Source organism: Arachis hypogaea, chromosome 20, assembly GCF_003086295.3.
Source record: "Arachis hypogaea cultivar Tifrunner chromosome 20, arahy.Tifrunner.gnm2.J5K5, whole genome shotgun sequence".
NCBI classification, from domain to species: Eukaryota; Viridiplantae; Streptophyta; class Magnoliopsida; order Fabales; family Fabaceae; genus Arachis; species Arachis hypogaea.
In genome coordinates this window covers 130,268,010-130,295,801 of record NC_092055.1, presented here as the reverse complement: position 1 = coordinate 130,295,801, position 27,792 = coordinate 130,268,010, and the positions used below count along the sequence as shown (strand labels likewise).

Below are 27,792 nucleotides of genomic sequence, written 5' to 3'. Positions count from 1 at the left end.
CCTTGTGGGTGATTTCGTTGTAGTCGGCGGCAAGGGGACTACCGACGATCCTTGGTGCACGTGTTGCGGTGGTCTTCGGTGACGGAGGACGCATCCAGTGGCTTCATGGAGAGCACGTTTGGCACTCGGTTTACATCGTAGGGTTAGGTCGCGCAGGGGCATCAACAACACGGTGGGACAAGATGTGTGGGGGCAGCGACGGCGCGCAAGATAGGTCCTGCGGAGGCAGCGACGGTGCGCGAAGGGTGCCTTCCTGTGGGCTACGTTCCTGGCGTTGTCGAGCTAGCGCACAGCTTCTTGGTGCAGCGGTATTATCGCCGGAACTGGTTGGAAGATGGCGGTGCGACTGGGTGAACTTCGGCAACAGCATAATTGGGAGTGGGAGGAGAGTGGTGTGGGATTGAATCGCGTTAGGGTTAGTCTGGGTGAAAGTGTGTGAGATGGTTTTTTGTGTGGTAATGGGCTTTGCTATTGGGCCCTACCTTAAAGTTGGCAGAGTTGGCTGGTGGATGTGTTGTCCCTTATACTTTTTCATAAAAAAAAAGTGAATACCCATTCTGATCCCTAATAATTTTTTCGAAGGACCACGAGTCCCCTAATACAAAAAAAAAAAAAAAAACCTTTTTCAACCTTTGATCTTTAATTTTATGAGACAGGTTATTTTCTCCGTCAATGATCTCTTTCTTGAGTTAACAAAACATGCCTACGTAATAGCTAATTTGTCCATTAAGTGTCAGCTAAGATTGACTGATTTTTTTGTTGGGAACCTCTTTGTCTTTTGGAGTAATTATTAGGGGCCATTTAGATTTTCTTTCTCTACTTTTGTTATCTTTTTTCATATACATTGGCGAAATTTATTATATAAGAACTGAGAAATATTAGTGATTTTTAATTTTTTTTACTTAAAAAAATTGAATAAAGAATATATATATTAATAAGAATGACATTGCTCATTGTTGTTATTAGTCTTATCTATTTGTTTCTAATTATTCCAAAATGTTGAACTTTAAATTTTTGATGTTATATTTACTTGGTTAATTGACATAAGTAGTTTTATTTATTGTATCTATTTTAGATAAAATATTGTGTCAACTTTTTCATTTATTATCTATTATAAAATTAAATATGTACTTCTTTTAATAATAATAAATTTTTGTGGATTATGATGGTTTAATTTAAATTCAGTGTACTTAAGACTTAACATAATCTTAATAATATAAGGTGAAAACTCAAGTGCAGTCGACTTCACGTGAAGTTAATATCTGAGAGCCTTTAGATGATTTGACTGATTTGACTAAATTTTTATCTAACGGTTCTTAGATATCAACTCCACGTGAAGTCGACTTCACCTGAGTTTTCACCATAATATAATATCTTAACAATTTTTCTAAGTAATAGTAAAAAGATTAAAAATATTCTTTTTGTTCAACTTTTATATTTAAAAAAATAAAAATTACCAATATTTTTTAGTTTTACAATATAAATTTAGTCAATGTATACGAAAAAGCAACCAAAAATATATAACCCTAAATGGCTCCTAACAATTACCTCCAGAAAAACAACGATGTTTCCAACAAAAAAATCTGTCAATCCTAATTAGTACTTAATGAACAAATCAGCAGTTAACACGCTATGTAAGCTTGTTCCGTTAACAAAAAAAAAATATTAATAGAGAGAATAACTAATCTTACAGAAATAAAGATCAATGATTAAAAAAAATATTTTTTTGTGTTAAAAGTCTTATTGTCTTTGGAGCAATTTGTTTAAAAAATTTTTTATAAGAAAAAAAATAGTTCTTGGGCCTGGACTTGGTTTCCTAAATTCCATGGCCATTTTGTTATAAACCTTAAACCCTTTCCAAAAAAGAGTAATGTTTTTGTTTCACCCAGAAGGGCATAAATGTAATTTTATACTTCCCCTGTATTTTGTATCATCGAGGGTTTTTGTCTTTGCTTCCCCTTCGTCTTTTTCCGTACTTGTTTCCTCCCGCTCCTAACTCTCTCAATCGCTTCTCTCCTCTTCTCTCTGTCTGACCGGCGGCGGAGCTTCCGGCTGCGGCTACTTCTGACGGACAAGCGCAGCTCCAAACCACCGTTAGGTTCGTCTTCATCTTCTTCCATTCCTCTCTCTTCGGTTCTTTTTCCTTCTCTGCATTTGTGTACGTTTCTCTTTTTATCTCTTTCTCCTGTGTTTTTTATTCATTTCTTCTTTTGGCATCTCTCGTTATTTTTAAATCTCATTGGAGCTGCTGCTCCTCTGTTTACTTAATCTTAGAGACTTAAGTTTAATTAGGAATATGATTTTGTATTGTTATGCACTGGATTGATGTTATTTGCGTTTTTTTCTTTCCACGCTTTTAGACTATGGAACGGATTATGGCATTTGGTAATTGATAATGAATGAGTTCGATTCTGTATAACTATGTATAGTTTCTTTTTTTTGAACATTCGTACTTCTTTCATGGTAAAACTTACAAAGATAGTAGTTGCGTCAAGGCAAGGGGAAAAAGGGGCACAATTCATACATCTAGGAATGCTCTCATTTGCCTTTCAGATTTCAAAACCCAAATAAAGGTGCAACATATTGTAGTTAGGATATGTTTGAGAGTTTTAAAGATGATGGAAGGAAGTGTTTATTAGTGGAATGGAATAGAAAAGTGTGGGATAGGAAGGTTTATGAACCATCTTAGTGGAGTTGAGGAGTGTATAAAGTTTATTTTTCAGTTTTGTCCATTTAATTCATGTGCATACTTTCACATATCAGATATTGCGAAACGGAAAAACAGTAAAATCACAAGGTAGTACCTTGTGCTTCCTCCTTCTCCCCCCCCATTCGTGGGTTCGATAAAATCACTGTATATGAAGGCATAGAGAGGTTTCACCATCCCTTGTAGCCACACCTTGTCTTCTTGAACCACTTCCAAGCTCGCGTCTTTTGGATTTGTCCTTGTTTCCTTGCCATTCCTCGCCCTCCCATTGTCAGCTGCTCCTCTCTCCACTGTTTTAAATTGATAACTATGATGATACATAAGAATTGCATTTAATAGGGGGTCATATTCAAATAGCAGCCATCCTGCTATCCGCTGTTCTTTTGGAGCGGCTTTGGATTGGCTTCTCTGCAGCTGCTACGTTGGGATTGTCAAGTGGCAACTATTACCAACAATAGCATTGATTTTTTTTCTTTTTTTGGGGGGGGGGGGGTAGGGGCATTAGCTTTGTGCTTGTTATTGTTTTAGAAGTTCATGAAGATGAGGAAGAGAAAGTACAAAGTGTTTTTAATTTATCCTACATTCATAATATTGTTCTGTGTCTTATTGTCGTTCTCTTTTCTGACTTTTTATTTTCTAACTAAAGAATATTAAGATTTTATTAGAATATTTTGTTGGATTGCTTTCTATGAAAAACATTAATACTCACATTTTCTTTTACATTGTTGACATTAGTTCCATTGCGATGAGAATGTATATTGTCAAATTTTTTATTTCTATTTGTAATTATTGATTGAATTTTATTTGGGTGGATAAGCCCTTTATTGGTATGCCGTAAGCACTAGTATGCTTGTTGGGCCTGCAATCCATATACATTAGGATGATGATTTTATATATTTCGTGCAGTGAAAATGGGGAGTGATGACAGTCTGAAGGCATGGGTATCAGATAAGTTGATGTCACTGCTTGGATATTCTCAGCCCACAGTTGTACAGTACATGATTGGATTATGTAATTGATCTAATATCATTTTCTCACAGTTAAAGGATTTCTATATAGTCACTTTGGAACATATATGATAGAACTTTTATGTTCAGTATTTTGATATTCTTTTTCTGGATTGCAGCCAAGCAGGCTGCTTCACCAGCAGATTTGGCGGGTAAACTAGTGGAGTTTGGGATCTCATCGTCAGATACTCATGCATTTGCTGATGAAATATTCTCTCGAGTTCCTCGTAAATCTTCTGGTTTAAATGTTAGTTTATACATAAGTATATTTACACTGTGAACATATGCTGCCATCTTTGTGTGTTTATCTAGCTAATTCTTTCTTGTAATATTTTTATAATCTCTGTTTTCTGTTGATACTCCTGTATTATGTACCAGCAATATCAGAAACAAGAGAGAGAAGCTGCAATGTTAGTAAGGAAGCAGAGGACTTATGACATTTTGAAGGCTGATGATGATGATGATGATTATGTTGGTGGTGAAGATAAATCTTCCAAAGCTACTACTTCAACGTCTAAAAAGATTGATAGCCGTAACAAACGTTTCAGGAAGAAAACTGAATATCAAGATGATGAAGATGATGAGGCAAAGTGCTCATAACCTATTAGATTCACTTTCATATTTTCTGGCATGGTAAGCTGCTGATCAACGGCTCTTCTAACAGCAGGTGACTTATTTTGACCAAATGCAATCCTGCAGGTAATTTCAAGAAAGGAAATGGAGAGACAAGTTAAGAGACGAACTTCTCCCGGTGAAGATACTGGATCAGAGGTGGTATTTTTCGATCTTGTGTCAATCTATATAATTTTGAACTAAATAAGATTTGTGTTCTTCTGCAAAAAAATAAAAGGAAGATTGCACTTATCTTATTCTTTTCCGTTTTCTGTTTTCTGTTTTCTGTTTTCTTTTTATATTTTTAATCCTGCAGAAGAGTGCCATTTCTTGAGACATAATGTTCTTTTCCCTTGCATTTCCTTCCCTTCTTTCTGGTTTCAAGAATATAATGCTTCACTACATCAGCTTCGTTAAGGTTTTATTTTCTTCTTTTGACGTGGTTCCTTCCCAATTTTGCAAACAGTCAGAAGAAGAAAGATTAAAAGATCAAAGAGAGAAGGAGGAACTAGAGCAACATCTGAAAGAAAGAGATGCAGCAGGGACCCGGAAGGTACCCATGAATATTCATATTGATTTGGTCTACATACCTGATATTAATCACGTATTATTATACCCGAGTTTTTTTTCTTTCTTTTTTGTTTTGTTTTGTTTATTTTAGCGTGCTTAAATGAGGATCTAAAGCAGTAGCAAGATGAATATCCTTGTCAGTAAATAAAAATGAAGACAATTTTTTGAAAAGAATAAGGACTAAGGAAGGAGAGTTAGAAGTAGATGGAGTGTGAACCATCAACAATTTGAATGGATACTATTTTGCAATACATAGTTATGTATTTTGTTGATGTCAGTCGGTTTGGCTGGGGTTTTAGGTCATGGGTGCCTGTTAGATCGTACTCATTTCTCATCAATTTATTAACTTGTTTTTTTTACAGCTCATAAGATTCTATAATTTGTTGAAGAACTGATGTTGCTTATATGTAGAAGCACAAATAGATGCTTCTATACTAACATTTCAAGTGCATTAGTTTTTCTTTTTGTTTCTTCTTTCCTTTTCCATGTTTTGGTTTTTTGTTGCTTTATTCTAATTATTTGAATGTGTTCTTGTTTGACAGTTGACTGAACAAAAATTGACAAGAAGGGAAGAAGGTATAAGCTTTTCTTGTTTGAGGTTACTTGCTTGTTAGATTTACAGAGACAAATTCTTACAGACAACTATCCATGTAAACTTCATGTACGTTTGTGTTTGATTTTTATGTTACAGAAGAGGCAATTCGAAGATCTACTGCACAAGAGCAGGATGATATTCAAGCTTTGAGGTTTGTTACCTTATTTATATATATAAAGGATTCTGTTATACTTGCTGTATTTGTTACTATAAAATACAAATATCTTTCTTCTCCATAGAAAGTGCAAACAAGATCTGTCATTGTTATCTTCTTAATTAATTTTTTAACTGTTATTACTGGTATTGGTTACAATGAGGTTGAGGAAAAGTACTTCTATTTATTTATTTTTTTGCCCCCTTCCTTCGGGATTTTATGCGGTGGACAACTGATAACCATGTAGACTGATGTTTTAGATGTGGCTGAACATACTAAGTGAAATAAGTCTTGGTTGGTGTTGTCATATTCTTTTGTCTTGTTTAAAAATGGTAGTTGTAAATTGCTTTCTTAGCTTCCTAAGGTGAGCAGTATGTTATGTAATGTCATGTCACATCTTGCTTTTCTCACTTTTGTTCCAGAAAGGTTTCAAGGCAAGAATACTTGAAGAAAAGGGAGGAGAAGAAGTTAGAAGAACTGAGGTATTTGTTTTCCGGTTTGTTTGTTAGATCTATTTTCTATCAATAGACTAATATTAGCATGGTTATTTTATTATGCTGTTCTTTGAGTTATAATGTTTATTTTCTCTTTAATTTCTATTTGATTTTAATAATTTTCATGTTACTTGCAGAGATGATATAGAAGATGAACAATATTTGTTTGAGGGCGTGAAGCTTACCGAAGCAGAATATCGTGAGCTTAGGTAATGTTTCTGTTTGCCACTCAATGAAAGAAAGAAAAATAATATTATTACCCTTTTTGCTTCTCGTCTTTTATTATTACTTCTGTCTGTACTCTTTACAAAAGCTTACATTGGTCTTTAATATGTGACCTCACCTGTTTGGCATTAGCTCATGATCTGTATAGAGGAAAAAGCTATACTTTTTATAAGTAACACTTGTTTTTGTTTTGCTTTTGTCTAGAGGAATTATTACAATCTATTTGGCATTATCTCTTGGTGTCTGAAATTCTTGTTTTATATGTTTGTGCCTCAAGAAATACTGCACTATGCTATGTCCTATGGTTTGCTATAGCGTAATGAATCATCCATCTCTAGAACCATACTATTAGCTACTGATTATATGCTTGAAACAAACTCTTCATGTTACTATTTCATTAGAAAGCATGTTTGACCTGTTTTTTTAGGGAGTCTGTGTATACTGCATTTAGATGCGGTAGCTAGAGCTCTTTATCAATATGGGGATTGTTCAGTGTGTAGAGAGGCCCTAAACTGCAACCACAAATATCACAAGTAATTCTTTTATTCTTATTTAGGAAAAGTTTTTATTTATTTATTTATTTCTTATTTTCTCTTCCAGATACAAGAAAGAAATATATGAACTTGTAAAGAAACGGTCAGAGGAGGCTGACAATGTCAATGAGGTAATCAATAACTTTCCATATGTGTCACTCCAGGTCTATTTATTCATTCACATTTGATTATTGTTGAAGTTTAGTAACTTATTGAAGAGTTAAACTGCTTCCTGCCATTTTTCTAAAATTTTTTTCCCACAATACGGGGCAAACCTAATAATTTGCAATGGAAATTATTAGAGGGACATATGCTATCTATTTATTTATTTTTTTCCTTTTGGCATCTGGGCATGCGATGTTAGATATTTTGAGGTGATCTGTATACTAAACTGTCCTATTCTCCTGGAGTTGCAGTATAGGATGCCAGAAGCTTATGATCAGGAAGGTGGTGTTAATCAGGAGAAGAGATTTTCTGTGGCTATGCAACGTTACAGGTATTTCTGTTTCTACATGATCTCTGATAGACTACCATAAATTATAAAAAGCAAAAGAAAGTGGGACCACACAAGCACACATACACTGTTGCCATTTTAACTAGAAAATAGTTATCATCTATTTCCTCTGATTTGTATCTAATTGAATGGTTTTGAATTCCAAAATTACTTTTTTAATGAAGTTTTATTGTTTTTTTGTAGGGATACAAATGCTGAGGAGAAAATGAACCCATTTGCTGAACAAGAGGCATGGGAGGAACACCAAATCGGTAATATTTCAATATTATTATACTCTTGATAATATATATATATATATAAGAAAGAATGGAAAAAGAAATCCATTCTCTCCATATTATTTTTTTGGATAAATTTTTTCTTATATTATTATAATACGCCTGGGTTCTGAATATCTTTTAGGAAAGGCAACGCTAAAGTATGGTTCAAAAAATAAAAAACAAGCCGCCGATGACTATCAGTAAGTGTTCCATATTATATAGGTTCCAAGGGATATTCCTTGCGTTATTCCTTTGAATGTATATAAGATTATTGATTAAAAACTTCCATAAAATTTATATGTTCAGGTTTGTTTTCGAGGACCAGATTGATTTTATCAAGGCATCAGTGATGGATGGAGATAATGTATGTCAATGACTAAGCTTCGCTCATGACTTTTTAAATTTGTTGATATTCTGTGATTGAGGCATAAGTCTCTCTTTGCAGTTTGATTATGAAGAAATGGAAGATTCACTTGAAAAGTCCAGAGCAAAGTCAGCTTTAGAGGCACTTCAGGTAGCATTCATGATTCATCAATGACTTCATTATGAGAGAGTGGTTTGGCAATTCAATGCTTCTCAGAACCTTTTCCTGCTAATGTTTGCAATAGTTTTTAGGCAACAAGCATTAAAAATAGACAAAGGCTTTTAAGTTTGAAAAGAGTGGTTTGACAAAAATGTTTGTTCAACACCGCTCAACTGTTTCTGGCTATCGAATTGATTGTTTGAGGCAATAAAAATAAGATAACCACTAGATGTGGACACCAAAGTCTAAGATGTAAGATGGAAGCTGAATTTAGGGTTGCTATTATATTTATGAATAATATTATTAGACTAATCATATTTATTTTTTAACACTGGCGGAGAAACTGGTTATGAAGTTGATTATTACGTTGCCATTTTAAACGTGTGTCAAGCAGAAAAAAAGGATTCGAATCTTCTGATGAAGTTACTTAGACTGACCACAGAGAATGCCTCATCATGCTCTTTACACTTTTTTCAGGAGGAGAGGAAAAAGTTGCCCATTTATCCTTATCGGGACGAATTGCTCCAAGCCGTGCGTGATCATCAGGCATGGTTTTTGCCCCCTCTGCTTCTGTGTTCTTCCCTATTTTCTCTTGATTTTTTTTATTTAACTATTTCTGATTGTTGGTATTCTGTACTCTGTAGGAGTGAATTTCACCTCTGTTGCAAATAAACTGTTGCATTATGGCATTTAGTTGCATTCATTGCCATCTTATTAGCTTTATTCTTATATATATATATATATATACACACACACACACACAACTATATGTTCATTCAAATTAACCTTGACTGTTTTCCTCAGGTGCTTGTAATTGTTGGAGAAACTGGTTCTGGAAAGACCACACAGATTCCCCAATATCTTCATGAGGCTGGCTACACAAAGCAAGGAATGGTGTGGTTTATTTCTTTTAATGTGCTTTATGATATTGATAGGTTAACTTTTATAATGTGCATTCAGTAAATGTTACTTTGCTGATGTTTCATGTGTTCTAATTTTTTGTGCTGTCTCTTTCAAAAACCATTATTTTTTATCTTTTGAGCAAATAGCTCTGTATATGTTTTGCCATGGTGGGTCTAAGAATTTTATTATGATAGCCATTTAGTTGCAGATTATAACTCTTCTACCTTTGATGTCAACATGTCCTACTTGGCTATTGAAAACAAATGCAAATTTAAAGCTGCTTATTGTTTCTACAGATTGCATGTACCCAACCACGGCGTGTTGCAGCTATGAGTGTTGCTGCTCGTGTTTCTCAAGAAATGGGTGTTAAGCTAGGACATGAGGTTGGCTTCGTTATATATCTATAGGAAGCATCTAGTGAGAAAAGTGGTCTTATATGTTGAGTGAGAGCAGCAAATATGGGTCTTATATCCCATACATGGATGGTCAGATTTTAAAGTTTTTAAAAAGTCACGACTCTGTTTTAATCTAAACCATTTATGCAATATCTAACAATCTAGATTTACTCCTCACTCTTATGTGGGATTACTTTTCTCACTAGATCTCCTATATATAGTTTATTTAATGAAAAATTTATAATTTTTTTGTTATTATATTATTATCTGTTTGGATTGTTATCATTATTGAAGAGCTTATTTGCTGTTAACATTTTAGATGGATCTCTCTATGTAATAATATGGGAAACTTGAGCCTTTTTTTCAAAGAAATTCAGTTATGGATATATCCCTTTCTTTGAGCCTCACTGCCTCAGTCTTTCATATGTTCGTTATATCATTTAGTGTTTTATTTTTCAAGGTTGGTTACTCTATCCGGTTCGAGGACTGTACATCGGAGAAGACTATTCTGAAATATATGACTGATGGAATGTTGTTGAGGGAATTCCTTGGTGAACCTGATCTGGCAAGTTACAGGTGGGCTTATATTTGAGAATTGAGAGTATTAAGGGTTTAGTTGGATGCTATAGTATTCTTATTTTCTTCAATTTTGCAGTGTTGTCATGGTGGATGAGGCTCATGAAAGGACACTCTCAACTGATATTTTGTTTGGATTAGTAAAGGTGAGCTTCCTTAATTATCAGTATCTTCAAGACAGTTAGAGCATGTATTATGTCCAGTTAAGCACAAGTTCTCTATACTGCATAGGCATAACAAGTCTGCAGGATGATCATAATTTTGTTTTCATTACTTTTCTCGGTTTCTGATGTGATGTTGAGATGTTGATTATTTGTTTTGTTTTGTTCTACGTTGTTGTGTTATGATTCTTATCTCATCAATGAATGGTCTTTACTAAGATTGGACATGTTTGATATGCAAGTTCTTTTCGGGGGAATAAATTATCTTACTTTAGATGTTAATGATAATGTCCTGCTGTGTTTACATTGTGTGTTACTGTGACAGGATATTTCTCGTTTCCGGCCTGATCTTAAGTTGCTGATATCTAGTGCTACACTAGATGCAGAGAAGTTCAGTGACTACTTTGATTCTGCTCCAATATTTAAAATTCCAGGGAGACGGTATCCTGTTGAAATAAACTTTACAAAAGCACCAGAAGCTGACTATTTAGATGCAGCTATTGTCACATCACTTCAAATCCATGTCACTCAACCTCCTGGTGATATCTTGGTGTTCCTTACTGGTCAAGAAGAAATTGAAACTGCTGAAGAAATCTTAAAGCATCGAACTAGAGGCTTGGGCACAAAAATTGCCGAGTTAATAATATGCCCTATATATGCCAACCTACCAACTGAGCTACAGGCTAAAATATTTGAACCCACACCTGAAGGGGCAAGAAAGGTTGTCCTTGCAACTAATATTGCTGAAACATCGTTGACAATTGATGGGATCAAGTATGTCATTGATCCAGGATTCTGTAAGATGAAAAGTTATAATCCAAGAACAGGAATGGAGTCCTTATTGGTAACACCCATCTCAAAAGCTTCAGCAATGCAAAGAGCTGGGCGTTCTGGAAGAACAGGACCTGGGATGTGCTTCCGATTGTATACTGCATATAACTTTCACAATGATCTAGATGATAACACTGTTCCAGAAATACAACGGACTAACCTGGCAAATGTAGTGTTGACTTTGAAAAGTCTTGGTATTCATGACTTGCTTCACTTTGACTTTATGGATCCTCCACCTGCAGAGGCATTATTGAAAGCCCTAGAGCTTCTGTTTGCATTAAGTGCACTAAATAAACTGGGTGAGTTAACAAAGGTTGGAAGACGGATGGCAGAGTTCCCAGTTGATCCTATGTTGTCAAAAATGATTGTAGCTTCAGAAAAGTACAAGTGTTCAGATGAGATCATTTCTATTGCTGCTATGCTTTCTGTTGGGAACTCGATTTTTTATCGTCCAAAGGATAAACAAGTCCATGCAGACAATGCAAGGATGAACTTTCACACTGGAAATGTTGGAGACCATATTGCATTGCTAAAGGTTCAGTTACTTCTAAATTTAATTTTGTTATTTTTTAGCATATTTTGTTGGTTATCTACTTGTCTGTTTAGTTTTCCCATTCAGTTAAATGTTAGGCACTGTTGTTGATATCTACATATTCTGTGTTTGGTTTTCCATCTGTGTTTCCATCTTCCATTCCATGAACATTTAGGCACTATTAATCTCTCTATGAATACATTATTAGACAACTTAGCTGATTTGATTGCCTACTTGCTGAGGCAGGGGATAAAACTGGTTCATTTACCCAGATGGTATAAGGTGAAGTTGATTTGAAGATGTGGTATCATTGGGGTGATTGGGTTGCATCAATAATTTCAACTTATATATCCTTATGCATTAAATGCTTAGACAAAGGGCATCCAGTCTACTCTGATGGGCTATTGAGCATTGACACTGTTAAACTTAATATTTCCCAGCAATCCAGAAAGCCATCGGAAATTGGATTTTAACTTTTCTTGTCATACATGACTTGCATTCCCTATTCTCCCACATTGAGCCTACTGATTCTACCACCCTATTCTCCCGCATTATTGCCACTGTTTCATGTGACCTTTTCTCTTGCATTTGTTTGGATCTGCACTGAGTTGCTTTGTGTCTTGCAATGCCAATTTGAATATTTGAATTATATTTATAAAGTCAAAAGTGATGTTGCAACATAAGCTCCATTCAGGTATTGTTTCTGTAAGAATGTGTAATGACATGAATAATCTGAAAATTTATATTAAATATCAATGTCATTTGAATGATGCTGCTGCATTTCCTTCATGTAACTTTATTCTAGTTTTGAACATGACTTCCCTAGCTTGCATGTTACCTTTGCTTATTGTGTGTCTATCTTTTGATCTAGGTTGGAACTTTTTTTTAGTCAAATTGCGGGATAGGGATATGGCTTTATTAGTTTTGTTGGATAAAAGAAAAATTGCATTAAGATGGGAAGCAAAGCAAAAGAATGATTTACACCAAATAGATGCTAGGCATCTAATCTATATCCCTAAACATGCTTGACAGAAAATTTGTTACTGAATGTGCATGTGCGTGCTTTATGCTCCAACAAATATTCCAAATAGTGGCCTATACTGCATAGTGTCACAGATTTTGCCTCTTTCTTTCCCTACTACCAAATCCACCAAACTTAGTCAATAGAAGTTAAACCCCAAACCCTAAGATTGTTCCATAAAAACCGTCATTGGGCAATGCAAAAATGGATGTGAATTAGATTCTGAATTTGCCCCACATAACACAAACTTAAGGGGTAAGCACACTTGCCCTTATAAATTGATGTCCAACATGGCTTGATTACTATTATTTGAGAACCTATTTGAAGTTGGTGTTTACAGTCTATCATTGATATGTTTACTTATTGCAGATTGTTGTGGAACCTTGTTATTTAATTTTGTATCATTCAGGTCTACAACTCATGGAAGGAGACCAACTATTCAACACAATGGTGCTATGAAAATTATATACAGGTGCTATTCTTTTTCTAGAAACTAATCTATGCTACATCAGTATTTAGCAAACTAGAAAGTAGTATTCAGTTACACATAGCTGTGCATAGTTGAATAAATTGATTATTTGAATAATGATATCATCTTTTAAGGTGATAGTGAAAGTTGTGGGAAAATAATTCATTATGTCAGTATTCTTTTCTCCCTTCTTAATGACTTTTTTCAAAACATATTCATACTTTGGTACTCAGATGTGCTGGTCTTTGTAGAATATATTTCTTATAACTTTTTAATCTTTGTAACTTTGATCTTCAGGTAAGGAGTATGAAACGGGCTAGGGATGTCCGTGATCAACTCGCAGGTCTTCTAGAGCGGGTTGAGATTGAACTAACGTCAAATTCTAGCGATTTGGATGCCATCAAGAAATCCATAACATCTGGTAAACTTAGTAAAATAAATAATTACTTGTATTGGCAATCCTCACTCAATCTACTGCATTCACTGTTTAACCAATGCAGGATTTTTCCCACATTCTGCACGACTGCAAAAGAATGGATCATATCGAACTGTTAAACATCCACAGACTGTTAACATACATCCTAGTTCGGGGCTGGCACAGGTATTTTGGTGTTTTTGCATTTCTGATGTCTCGCTAGTGTCATCTGTGGTTTTAGTGTGCTGCTGCCTTCCCCATTTCTAATTATTCAAAAACTTACCGTCATATAATTAATGACTATCTTTTTTCTAATCCTATGTTTCTTATGCCGCTCATGTTATCCATATGGCATTGTGCAACTCCATTTCGAACGCTTGCTAAGTTATACTTAACTAAATACTAACCTTTAGCTATATAACAAATGGACCCTTAACAATGAGAAATTATACACACACCATAAAACATTAGTGGCAAGGCAATATAGGGTGCTATTATTTGAAAAGCTAGTTTGTTAAGATTTTCCAAAAAAGCTAAAACCTTATCGTTTTAATTTTTGTTATTTTATAAAAATTTATATAAATATGTGAAAACTGATTTTTTCAGTTAAAAGAAAAATACTGGTTGTGTAAAAATAAAAAATAACAATAGTCGTACAAACACACCCATATTTTGGTATGGTCTTTCATCAGAAATTCTTTCAAGTTCAGCAAATGCATTTGAAGCATAGACAAACAGGAAAGTTACAAGATCCGCTAAAACTAAAATCAAAGTGCTTGTGGGAATCACAGCCAATGTAAACCGTCGTCAGAATGGTCATGATTAAATAGTAAATTGGCATTGGACCAAACAGTTGTGGTTTCCCTATAGTGGGCCAAGATCTTGGAACTGCTAGAAACTTGCCACAATGCTTTATATTTATACAATGTGAGCGAAAACTAAGATTGCCGCAAATGAGCTATGACATGATCCACGGAATCAACAAATAACAAGAAATAACGTTGAGGGCAACAGAACAGATATTTCCAGATTTGACAATTGACACCACCTAGATCTTGATCACAAAATCAAAACTTTCCATACTCATTAATCAATCCATCCTGGGTCCAGTCCCAAAATTCATAAAAATAGAACCAACAGAATCCTATGGTACAATGGAGAGGTGACGTCGAAGGTTCATAGGGAAAAGAACTTTGCTTGGAAGAAAATTCATGGTTTTTAGTACCCAAAAGCACTATAATTACTCACAAGGAAGAAATGCATAGCATATCTTTTAAGACTCTAATTGATGACCAAGTCTTAAGCAGTGTTAGTCATTTTAAACATGTGGAGTAATCCAGAAGAGTATACTCCTTTTGGTTTGCATTTTCTCATGTGATGCATTAAATAACCATATGTTGCACTGTATTGTTTTGGCTTCCTTGTCACTATGGCACATGTATTTTGGGCTATGTTTTAACTGTTAAATTATAGAAGACATCAATTGATACCTGATTTCAGGCAACTTAAAAGCAATCTAAAAACTTTATGTTGCATGTATTTGCATTCACCTTAACACCCAAATGAAGTAGGGATTGGTGTGCTTGTTACAAATATCTAAGTTGTTTTTTGTTTGCATTTCATAGGTTCTTCCAAGATGGGTTGTATATCATGAACTAGTGCTTACAACCAAAGAATATATGAGACAGGTATTATTAACGTTCAAATGAGTTATGTTTTATGACATCATTGATTGGATTTTTGTCATTAGCTGATACATGATGCTCAAATTGCAGGTCACTGAATTAAAGCCAGAGTGGTTGGTGGAGATAGCTCCTCACTATTACCAGCTCAAGGATGTTGAAGACGGTATGCTTTCTTTCTCTTTTATCTTTAATATCTCCATTCCATATTTTTAGGAAGTCAACTCACATTTCCCCAAGCTTTACCATGATTTTAAATATTGGGATTTTTAAAATATTCACCTTTTAATCAAGCTTTGTTTGTAATAAAGATCATGTAGAATTAGAATGCTTAACATGTTTGCAAAGGTTCTCATCATAAGTTTGTGGACGGTACTTCCTCATATTTTTCTTTGTGGCTTATTCCAATTTTGGATGCAGCTCTGTGATATATCTTTGGCATAATAGTTTAATTTTATTTATTTATTGATTATTATTATTATTATTATTTTGGATGGAGAGAATCTTTTTTCTTGAGCGTGAGAACAATTCCTCGTGTTAATACAAGTATTGTTTAGTTTTCATTTGTTGGACTGGATGAAGGAATTTGATGGCTTGCGATCTGGTACATTTTGATTTAAGCTAAGCTGTGGACACTTTATGAATGGATAGTCAGTTAGCAAGTTTATTATTTGTCCCTCGTCTTAGTGTTGCTTGCAATTGTCAACCTGGTAGTAGGAACTATTCTTGGTCCATGTGACAATTCTTTGGATATGCATATTCAGTAGATTCAGTTTCCATCCATATGATAACTGTCAACTTTTAGTTGTAATAAGCTTACCAAGCAAACTAAGTTCACTAGTTATATGAGGTGTCTTGATCAATCAAACACACAGCCATATGAAGCAGCCTTTATTTTGTTGATTATTATAACAATAGTACTTTATTGATGTGTGCCAATTACGTAGATTATAACTAGACAATCCTCTACCATTTTTTTATTTGTTTGATTTGTCAAATCAAATTTTGTTGCAGCTGGTTCCAAGAAAATGCCCCGTGGAGAAGGACGTGCACAATAGGACAGGCTGCTGATGACACATCGTTACAGATGCTGTGCTAGCTGGAAATACTCATGGTGTTTTCTTGGAGACCAAAAAATATCGTAGTGAAACTTGGTAGAAGCGGCACACTGTAAATATTGTTTTTGCTGTACTATACAGAGCATTGCTGTAATAATTTCATCACCTGTTGAAAATTAGCCTTAAGCATAGTAACCTTCCATGTCGCACTTGCATCCTTGGTGTGTAGGTTATATATACTTGTATCTAGAATCTTGATAGCTGAGTGGGAGTAATTTAAACATGTCATTTAACTATAGAGAATTTGTCATTTTAGGCTTCAGTTTCAACTTTAGGTGACAACTGACAAGTGGGTCTGATCTGGTTCGTTATTGTGTTGCTGCTTTAATGTTGTATAAGCCATTGCTTGAAAGCGGGTTGCATTTTCCTTAGCAGCATGTAGTTCTACTGCACATAACCATGCATATTTCGTTTGATTTGGCAAATACCATTGCAATGATGTAATCTATTTTCTTTTTGGGGTCAACAATACTGTACCTTGACATTCCTTATTTTGCCTGGAATGAATGCTGCCAAATGTTGCTTTCACTTCTTTCTATTTTACCATGTTAATGCTACAGTAAAATATAGATGTTGTAGAACACTGATGAAAGAAATACATGTTATACTTGCCTGATTTAAAAATAATTGAGACATGGACCGAAAATAATAAAATAATTGCAAAACTCTGGCAAAATGCGAGAATTGTAACATTAAAAGTCAAAATATTCTACTTATAATGCACCTTTTCAAACTAAATTCCATACTCAACGAAGTAAATTTAAATATAATTTTTGAAAAACTTAAAATATGATTATTTAAAATGAGGAATAATTCACCCCTAATTTTTCTAAACTCTCTCAAGTCTAAATTATATTAAATAAACTATAAATTGATTTCAATTTTTAAGATTTCAAAAGGTAAATTATGTTAATTTTCTCCCTTTATTTATTATTAGAAAATATTTTATTGTCATTTTTTTTATAATTTTATACGGTATCTCACAATCTAACTGCATAAAAACAAATCCATTGCAAATTTTAACTCCATTATCTAGAATATGGAGGTTTAAACAAAACCAGCGCAGCCTGTTTTCTTTTTTTTTTTTCTTGGGCTTGTCAGGGCAGCCTGTTGATGTTTGAGTTTGTTCACAAAATCTTAATCCGAACACTCAGCTTCGCAGTTTACACTTACCACTAGGGGTGAAAAAAGGTCAGGCGGCCTGTCAGGGATCTACAGCCTGACCTGTGTTTGGCCTGGCTTGACTTAGCCTGTTATAAAATAGGTACATGCTCAAATTATTATAAAAACCTTATTATATTAATAGGCCAGGCGCATGCTCACTAATTAGCCTGTCTTGGCCTGTCAGGCCTGTTTGGACCTTTTAATACATAATTATATATATAAATAATTTTTTATTATTAATAAAATTATAAGATATTTTAAATTTATTATATTTAATTTAAATAATTTTATATATTTTAAATACTTTAAAGTTTAAAAATTCTTATAAATATTAAATATGACATTTTACGTATAAATATGTTTATTAAAAAATATTTTTTTAAATAATATTTTTATTTTTGTAAAAAAAATTAACAGGTCTTTTAACAGGCTTCATGCCAGGCCAGGCTGAATAACAGGCCAGACTTAGTACTTTAAAAAAAACCTATAGTAGGCTGCAGATCAAGCTCAGGCCAATCAGGCCAATCAACTACATGACAGGTCAGGCCTGTTAAGAACAAAGCCTGACCTAGCCTGACCTGTGTCTACCGCTACTTACCACTCTTGTTTCAACTTCACATCTCGAAAACCCGCCGGAAAAAAAATTTAAAAAAAGTCGACCAAAATCACTTTGCATGCATATTAATTTCAAGGAAAAATGATTACTCATTTTTTGAGACGCCATACTATGATTCATTCAATCCAACAACGAAAAAACTATTATGCCTAAGATAACTCTTTTATTAAATAAATTTGGAGAATAGCTAAAACATGCGGCTATCTTAAGATTCCTAAGAGCATCTCCAATACTAGTTTTAATTTTAATTTTATTGAGTTCTATAAGATGACACATAGACATTTGTAGGACTATATATCATAAATAGTAATTTAAAATTAAAATAAAATTTGCTCCCCCAATATTTAGTATTAATTCAATTAGAATTTTATATTATTTTTAATTATTTTATCAACATAATTATATGAATAACAAAATTTTATTGGTTCTCTATTAAAGTGATACCATATCTCTAGTTTCATTTCATCAATCAACTCCAATGCAGATTTCAATTCTAAGTTAATTCACTTTTTGAAAGTATCAAAACTAATATTCTAAAAACAAACTCTTGAAAATGCTCTAATATATATTTTACTGCTCAATGCTAAAAACACCAAAATTTAGAAATACACTAGTCTTGAGTCTTCTCAAGCATATTCAATATAGCAAATTGAAAAGCTACCGGAAACGGGAAATGACTAAACTTCTTCCATGTTTGTTGGTTAATACCTGACAACACCTGAGGAAAGGAACATTTCTACCTCAAACATGAGATCTCAACTTTGCTTGCTGGGTCTGGGAGGTCCAAAATAATTTGTTAACAATCCCATTAACGAAAACCTGGAGTTTAGATTAACATCTAGTCAGCACTTTCGACAGTCAAGAATAAAATAGCAAAGAATTTATAATATGCAGAAATTCACGCCAATAACCAATTATATGACGGTTCATGTTTACATAAGGATGAAAAAATGAAGGAAAAATAAAATCAATGAAGAAAATACTGGTCAAAGATTATAGTAACGTCAAATATTAATACTACTTATGGAGCACTAATTATTTTCTATGGGTGTGGGACTGGAATGAGATTTATGTAGGTATCGGTTCCCCACAAATTGCTATCAGCAATTTTCGTATTTCAAAAACACTATGTACACACCCAAAATCAAACACTGAATTAGCAAACATGTATTTATGTATAAATACATGTGTTGTTTAGCTCATTTCAATGTGTATTTTGTATTTCAATATGTGTTCTATACGAGTGGCTAATTTGGATTGATTTTTGGTGTACACGTAGCAGGGTTGTTTCTATTTACTAACAAATCACGGATAGCAATTTCATATTGCTACACCATAAATGGAGAGTGATTTCACTATGATCCCCAAAACTGCTATTAGCAATTAGCTATTAGCTATTCACGATTTATTCCATTGGAAATCAATATCAGTGATTTGTCTTCTCTCCCATATTAAAGCAAATTACCTCATCATGCCATTTATCGGAACTAACACATTATCTCTCCCATATTAAATTTAGAGAAAGCCTGAATTAATTTAGTGTGTAGCACAAGCAGCATTTTTCATTAGTGAGCATATATACTAGACCTTAAGATGCCATTCTACGACTACACATGTAAGACATCAAGACAAAACAAAATTATTTCTCCACGACGAGATGAGTTACCAACTCTAATTAATTAACTTATTTTCACTATTGAAATATAACTTGTAAACTATGTTCAGTACTTTTCTCCAATGGCATATGAACTATAAACCTAGATTATTACTAACCTACAGGACCCTAACATGTCAACAGGATCCATCATACAGGCTCGCATCGCACTTATGTAGTTCTAAGGGGAGAAACCTAAGTCTGGTTGATTAATCGCATCTCTCAGACCAGAGCAAGATTAATAGAGCAGTTAACTCTTAAGAGTCCGTTTTGATTGAAGAGGATTTGTTCTCAGATGATGAGGTGATGACCTAGATTTCCATCAATTTAAACATGATTGCAGTGGTAGTGTAAGGTTTTGGACAGTTGATCTCTATCTCTGGCTTTTGTCCTCTGTTTACTGACAGACACTTGAAGTGTAATTATGTCATGTATATATCATAAGCTAAGTTGAGAACAAATCCAAGAGCTTTTATAATCATTGCTTCACATGCTATACAACGAAGGATTTGAATTGGAAGAAGACTACATGACTCAAGTTTGCAGAACAAATATTCAGCTGAATCTGACAGACAGTATCAACCCTGATTGTGATCCATACAAACATAAAGGCTAATAATTGTTATCTACTATCAATTCTAATCCAACTAAGTTCATTAAGCTATCGAAGTAAGCTTTCAAGTCCGATTCTTTCATTTTTCCTATAATTTTAATTTTTCAAGAAATATTAATTTCCCTAAGTTCATATATTTCATAAACTACGATAAATTTTGTGGAATATGCACTAGCTTCAATTCCAAAACAGAACTAACATTCTTAGGTTATTGCTCTATTAACGACGCAATTAACCAGATACATAGATCTGAAAGTACAAATTCAAATTCAAATTCAAATTCAAATTCAAATTAAAGTTCAAATGGATGAGAAGGAGAAGGAAACTGACATCATAGCCATCATGACTTGCTTGAGATCGTTCTCGACGTTCCTCATGTTGGCGACGGATTGGGCGCAGAATATGAGAGCGAGCCATGAGCCTAGCTTGTACCTGAACATGACGCCGGCGACGCCGAATATGACGGCGATGAAGCCGGCATAGTCTATCGGAAGGTCTTGCGGCGCCACCGCCGGCGCCACATATGGCCGAGCCGCCGCTGGCATACGCGGATCGTTCCCGTGAGACGACGACATCTCTGATCTCCGATCTCTCGCTCTGATTGGTTCTGACTTTCTTTAATCTGTTTATGACTTTATGCCTGCACTTATATACATTGTTTTGTTTTACGGAAAATTACTTAAACGACCTTACAGAGATTTAATTATTGAATGAGATTTAGGCTTGTTTGGGTGACTTAAAAAAAAAATCTTTTTTTGAGTTATTTTTTTAAAAGATTTTATGGAGAAATAAAAGTAATTTTATGTTTGGATATCTTACGTAAAATGTTTGGGTGACTTCAAAAAAAATTCTTTTTTCGAGTTATTTTTTTAAAAAATTTTATGGAGAAGTAAATGTAATTTTATGTTTAGATATCTTATGTAAAAAGATATTTTTATCTATCAATTATATTTGGGTATAACAATATAAAAGTATTTTTTTGTTTATTTATTACATAAAAAATATCTTTTTTTAAGGAAAAATGATCTTTTAAAAAAAGATGTAAATTACAGCTTCTCAAAAACGATATTTTTTTTAATTTTTCTAGTGCTTTTACTTTTACTACTAGAAATTTACCAAACACGCTAAAAAATAAAAAATATCTTTTTTTTATTGAAAAAATATCTTTTTTTTAATAGAATAATGGTGCCCAAACAAGCATTTATTTTTATCAAAATGATAAAAAATAATTAATTAATTAAATATTTAAAATAGAACATCTTTTGATTATATTAAATACAAAAATATCAAATAATTTTAACTTTAAAGATTTTGTAAAATAATCTCTAATAATTTTATTAATTATTATTATTATTATTATTATTATTACTATTATTATTATTATTATTGAGTGATTATATATATATAAATACATACATAAGAATCTAATGAATAAATTTATCATTATTTTTGTTTAAAAATATAAAAAATTATAGTACAATATTATTATGTAATTAATAATAATAATAATTTTATTTTATTTTATTTTAGTTTTGGATGGAAGCTTGTTATGTCTAATGGAGAGAAACGTTAGAGATTGATTTGTACATTAATTTTTTTTTGGGACTAAAATATCCGTTTCTAAAATCTTTAGGACTGATCTAGGTAATTACTGACGGAAAATAAACTGGGACTGATTTGTCTGTCAGAATAAAATTTTAGGAATTGATCTATGTATCAATTTTTTTTAGGGACTAAAATATCCGTTTTTAAAATTTTTGGGGATTGATTTGGATAATTACTCTTAAATTTTTTATTAAAAACACAAATATATTTTTTATTTTTTATAATTTTTTTTAATTGAATTTCTTCTTTCCATCTTTCATTTTTTTTTTCTAACAATGTTCGAGCATTTCGCTTCTCCCATTACTTTCAAAAAACTAATATATAAACAAAATTTCAATTAACAAGTTGTAACAATTCTATATAGATACATATTTGTATTAATATACCAAAATAAACTATTTTATATATATATATATATATATATATATATATATATATATATATTAATAATTTATAGTTAATTTTAATATATATCTAGTATAATTAATAAAAATTAATTATTTATTAAAAAATTTAAAATAATTTTTGTTTATACCCTAACCCAACGCTAAGCCTCACCTTACACCGACCTTCTCCTGAGAAGTCGGTTCTTGCCACGACTTGCTCTAAAGAAGTCGGGAACGGAGATTAGCTGGCAGATAATATTAAAATAACTGCCCCTAAAAACTCTCAACCCACTTCCAGGAGCCATATCTCAACTTCCCTAAGATAAAGGGACGGTTATCCACCTTAAAAGGTGGAACTACTTCAACGGTGGTTATTGGTTCACCACTATAAATACACTGACACCCCTCAGGTATCTCTAAGTCCCAATACTCTCTAGACCTGCTTACACCCTTGCTGACTTAGGCATCGGAGTGTCTTTGCAGGTACCACCCCCATTCACTCACAATCACAAGTCGGACAGAGGCCCAAAGGCGCGAGCCCCTTCGAAGGTTTCCCTCCTCAGACGATTGGGTCAGCCTAACGAGTCCAGCCCACTAATCTCCGGTTACCCATCGTAACATTGGCGCTGTTGTCGGGGACCTGAGAGATCAACCAATAATGGCGGATAATTCACCAGAAGATGGTCATACGGCGTCTGATTCCGAACAAGAAAATCTAGACACCGGAAATAATGACGCGGACCTGACCCTCCACTAGGGAGCCAATGACCAGCACAGAGAAGGCACCTCGGGACTTAAAAATCCGAAGGTGAACTCCTTGGATGGACGCGAATCAAGAAAGGAAGGGTCACCCCATGCAGCCGAGCTAATGGGGTTGGTCCATGGTCACCAAGGTCGTTTGGAACAGCTGGAACAGGAACTAGAGTGACAATGAGAGGCGGAGCGAAATCTAAGGGAAGAGATAGAGCGGCGAAGAGAGTTAGAAGAAAAACTCTTGAAGCTAGAATTCTCCCTTAGAAGTCGGAACTCCCGTGGCGACCGAGAAGAGTCGCCCCTGGGAGGAGAGGATCCATTCAGTGAGGACATAATGAGGGCAAAGGTTCCAAGAAACTTCAAAAGCCCTGATATGAACCTCTATGACGGAACCACAAACCCGAAGCATCATTTAAGCAATTTCAAAAGTCGGATGTATCTGGCTGATGCTTCTGATGCAACTCGCTGCAAAGCTTTTCCGACCACCCTGTCAAAAGCTGCGATGAAGTGGTTCGATAGCCTCCCTCCAAGGTCGGTTACCAGCTTTGAGGACCTCTCGAGAAAGTTCTTAATGAGGTTCTCCATCCAAAAGAACAAAGTAAAGCACGCACCGAGCCTCCTGGGAGTAAAACAGGAGGTCGGAGAACCTTTACGGGACTATATGGAAAGGTTCAACAAAGCGTGCTTGGAGATTCAAGACCTGCCCACTGAGGCAGTCATCATGGGGCTAGTAAATGGACTTAGAGAAGGTCCCTTCTCGCAGTCCATATCAAAAAGGCACCCCACCTCCTTAAGCGATGTACAAGAGAGAGCAGAAAAGTACATCAACATTGAGGAGAATGCTAGATTACGAGAGCCGAGTTGGCGACCTGGGCACCCCCACTCGATGAAAGAGAAAGAAAGGGAGCCCAAGAAAAAAGAGGAAGTCGGTCTCGACAGACCAAAGAGATATCACTCTTATACTCCTCTAAAAGTTTCCAAAGTGGATGTATACAGAGAAATCTGTAATACTGAAAGACTGCCGCCTCCTAGACCCATCAAAAATAAAAAGGGAGGAAGCCGAGGCGATTACTGTGAGTACCATAAGATGTATGGTCACTCAACAAATTATTGCTACGACCTTAAAAATGTGATAGAAAAGATGGCCAGGGAAGGCCGACTTGACAGATATCTCATGGAAAGGTCGGACAATCATGGGAAAAGAAAGCGAGATGACGGGGACCGAAGAGACCCCCCACCACCAACCCCCGAGAGACACATACATATGATCTCGGGAGGATTTGCGGGAGGGGGACTCACTAAGTCATCTCGCAAGAGACACCTCAAGCGAGTTTACCAGCTCGGGAGCGAAGCACCCGACCTCCCAACCATCTCATTTACAAAAGAGGATGGGCAGGGAGTAATCCCTGGACATGATGATCCGGTGGTGATAACCATGATCCTGGCCAATGCCCATCTCCACAGAACTCTAGTAGACCAAGGGAGTTCAGCAGACATCCTTTTCAAACCCGCATTCGACAAATTAGGGTTGGATAAAAAGGAGTTAAGGGCTTACCCTGATACCCTGTACGGACTAGGCGACACGCCAATAAAACCACTAGGATTCATACCCCTCCATACGACCTTTGGAAAGGGAGAAAATCCAAAACTCTGAGCATAGACTTTATAGTCATTGACGTGGGGTCAGCATATAATGCCTTGATTGGCAGAACTATCCTAAATCGGCTCGGAGCAGTAGTGTCTACACCTCACCTTTGCATGAAATTCCCAACATATGCGGGGATAACAACGGTACAGAGAGACCAGAAATTGGCAAGAAAATGTTACAATGAAAGCCTGAACCTGAGAGGAACAGGCAAGGAAGTCCACACCATAGAGCTCGGCGGCGCAAGAGCCAAAGAAGAGCTGCAGCCACAACCAGGGGAAAAAACTGAAGAAGTACAGGTCGGCGAAGAGGAAGGAAAAAATACCAACATAGGAGCCAACCTAGAGGAAAACTTAAAAAACAAAGGTTGACAAAGCTCTTAAGAGACAATTCTGACCTCTTTTCCTGGAAAGCTTCCGACATGCCAAGAATAGACCCCGAGCTCATGTCCCACAGGCTCTCAGTATATCCGGGGTCACGACCTGTACAGCAGCGAAGGCGTAAGCTCGGCCCAGAATGCGCTCAAGTGGTGGAGGAGCAGGTACAAGCACTCCTGGAAGCCGGCTTCATCAGAGAGGTTAAATATCCAACATGGCTAGCAAACGTAGTGCTAGTCAAGAAGCAAAACGGCAAGTGGAGGATGTGCGTTGACTATACCGACCTGAATAAGGCATGTCCTAAGGACCCATATCCACTTCCAAGCATTGATACTCTAGTGGACTCTAGATCGGGGTATCAATACTTGTCATTTATGGATGCCTACTCGGGATACAACCAGATCTCGATGTACAAGTCGGATCAAGAAAAAACATCTTTCATCACGCCTAGAGCAAACTACTGCTACGTGGTCATGCCTTTTGGATTAAAGAATGCCGGGGCCACATATCAAAGGCTGATGAATAAGGTGTTCGCTCCCCACCTCGGGAACTTAATGGAAGTCTACGTGGACGACATGCTGGTGAAAACCAAGGAAGAAACCGACCTCTTGACGGACTTCTCACAAGTCTTCAACACCATAAGGTTACATGGGATGAGGCTAAATCCCGCAAAGTGTACCTTCACGGTGGAGGCTGGAAAATTTCTGGGGTTTATGCTGACGCAAAGGGGGATTGAAGCAAATCCCGACAAGTGCAAAGCCATCCTAGAAATAAAAAGCCCAACTTGCTTAAGAGAGGTTCAACAATTGAATGGTCAACTCGCAGTCCTCTCCAGATTCTTGGCAGGATCGGCATTAAGATCCCTTCCACTGTTCTCTCTACTAAGAAAGGGATGCCAGTTCGAATGGACTCCAGAGTGCGAAGAAGCATTCCAGGAGTTCAAAAGGTTCTTGAGCCAACCTCCAATCCTGACCCGACCTCTAGTTGGGGAAGAGCTCGTTCTATATTTGTCTGTAGGAGACAAAGCTGTAGCATCAGCCTTGATACAAGAAGATGAGGTCGGGCAGCATCCCGTGTACTTCACCAGCAAAATTCTACAAGACCCTGAACTAAGGTACCACAAACTAGAGAAGTTCACCTACTCCTTAGTAATAGCCTCGTGAAGGTTACGACCTTACTTCCAAGCTCACACAATAAGGGTCCGAACGAACCAACCCATGAAGCAAATCCTCCAAAAGACGGATGTTGCGGGAAGAATGGTTCAGTGAGCAATAGAGCTCTCCGAGTTCGACTTGAAGTATGAAACTCAGACGGCAATTAAAGCCCAATGCCTCACTGACTTCATAGCGGAATATGCAGGGGATCAAGAGGAAAAGCCAACTACATGGGAACTATACGTAGATGGATCCTCAAACAAGACAGGAAGTGGTGCAGGCATAATACTGGTTAATGAAGGGGGAACACAAATAGAGGTTTCCCTCAAATTTGAATTCCCATCTTCTAATAATCAGGCAGAATATGAAGCCCTGATCGCAGATTTAAAGTTGGCAGAAGAAGTCGGTGCAACAAAAGTGTTGATATTCAGCGACTCTCAAGTGGTGACTTCCCAAATAAATGGAGAGTATCAGGCCAAAGACCCAAATATGAAGAGATACTTGGAAAAAACTTTGAGCACCTCTTCGAGCGCTTCGCAGAAACCGAGATCAAACATATAACTCGAAATCTTAACAGCAGAGCAGACGCCCTCTCCAAGTTAGCAAGTACCAAACCAGGGGGGAATAATAGAAGATTGATCTAGGAAACTCTCAAAGAATCCTCTGTAGTGAAAGCAGAGGCCAAACAAGATATCCTTGAAGTAACCAGGATAAACCTTGAATGGATGAATCCCTTGGTCGAATACCTAAAATTCGACATCCTCCCCAAGGAGGAAAAAGAAGCCAAGAAAATCCGGAGAGAAGCACAATACTACACTCTGGTGAAAAATATCCTCTATAAAAGAGGAATATCGACACCATTGCTGAAGTGTGTAACGACCTCAAGGACCACTGAAGTGCTAGAGGAGGTTCATAATGGGATCTGTGGAAACCACCTCTGAGCCAGGTCGCTAGCCAGAAAAGTAATCCGAGCTGGGTTTTACTGGCCGACCTTGCAGAAGAATGCCACAGAATTTGTGAAGAAGTGCCAGCCATGCCAGATGCACACAAATTTCCACGTGGCTCCCCCCGAGGAGCTCATCAGTATAACTTCTCCATGGCCCTTCGCAAAATGGGGGATGGATTTGTTAGGACCTTTCTCCCAGGTCCCAGGACAAGTCAAATACTTAATCGTGGGAATAGACTATTTCACGAAGTGGATAGAAGCAGAACCATTAGCCACTATCACGGCCCAGAGAAGTCGGAGGTTCCTCTACAAAAATATGATCACAAGGTATGGGATACCTCATTCCATCACCACAGATAATGGAACCCAATTCACCGACTCTACCTTCAGAAGCCTGGTAGCCAGTATGAAGATCAAATACCAGTTCACCTCGGTGGAACATCCACAAGCAAATGGACAAGCCGAGGCAGCTAACAAAGTCATACTGGCAGGATTAAAGAAAAGGCTACAAGACGCAAAAGAAGCTTGGACTGAGGAGCTCCCCCAGGTATTATGGGCTTACCAGACGATGCCGCAATCTGCCAT

The 27,792-nt window shown here is 35.8% G+C and overlaps 2 protein-coding genes across 6 annotated transcripts; one reads left to right on the top strand and one right to left on the bottom strand.

Annotated features, from left to right (window-relative positions):
* Window positions 1-1,927: 1,927 nt before the first annotated feature.
* On the top strand, window positions 1,928-16,822 carry LOC112785246 (pre-mRNA-splicing factor ATP-dependent RNA helicase DEAH1). Of its 5 annotated transcripts, none has more exons than XM_025828703.3 (28): window positions 1,928-2,098; window positions 3,614-3,718; window positions 3,834-3,961; window positions 4,093-4,347; window positions 4,414-4,485; window positions 4,793-4,879; window positions 5,439-5,472; window positions 5,588-5,642; window positions 6,068-6,127; window positions 6,277-6,348; window positions 6,965-7,028; window positions 7,314-7,393; window positions 7,595-7,662; window positions 7,811-7,868; window positions 7,975-8,032; window positions 8,114-8,182; window positions 8,669-8,737; window positions 8,996-9,085; window positions 9,391-9,477; window positions 9,950-10,065; window positions 10,145-10,211; window positions 10,552-11,592; window positions 13,020-13,082; window positions 13,377-13,500; window positions 13,580-13,680; window positions 15,120-15,182; window positions 15,270-15,342; window positions 16,191-16,822. In XM_025828703.3, exons 4-28 carry the CDS (start codon window positions 4,345-4,347, stop codon window positions 16,232-16,234), a joined length of 2,718 nt encoding a protein of 905 aa, XP_025684488.1. In that variant the 5' UTR covers window positions 1,928-2,098; window positions 3,614-3,718; window positions 3,834-3,961; window positions 4,093-4,344; the 3' UTR covers window positions 16,235-16,822. The 5 variants fall into 5 exon arrangements, 4 of the variants coding, with proteins under 4 accessions (XP_025684488.1, XP_072086679.1, XP_025684486.1 ...); XM_072230578.1 differs by having other exon boundaries at window positions 4,414-4,488; XM_025828701.3 differs by having other exon boundaries at window positions 1,933-2,098; window positions 4,093-4,299.
* Window positions 16,823-18,621: 1,799 nt separating this feature from the next.
* LOC112784795 (protein Asterix) lies at window positions 18,622-21,053 on the bottom strand. Its single transcript, XM_025828121.3, has 2 exons — window positions 20,672-21,053; window positions 18,622-18,893 (listed from the first exon to the last, which is right to left on the bottom strand). Exons 1-2 carry the CDS (start codon window positions 20,914-20,916, stop codon window positions 18,830-18,832), a joined length of 309 nt encoding a protein of 102 aa, XP_025683906.1. The 5' UTR covers window positions 20,917-21,053; the 3' UTR covers window positions 18,622-18,829.
* Between the last annotated feature and the right edge of the window lie 6,739 nt (window positions 21,054-27,792).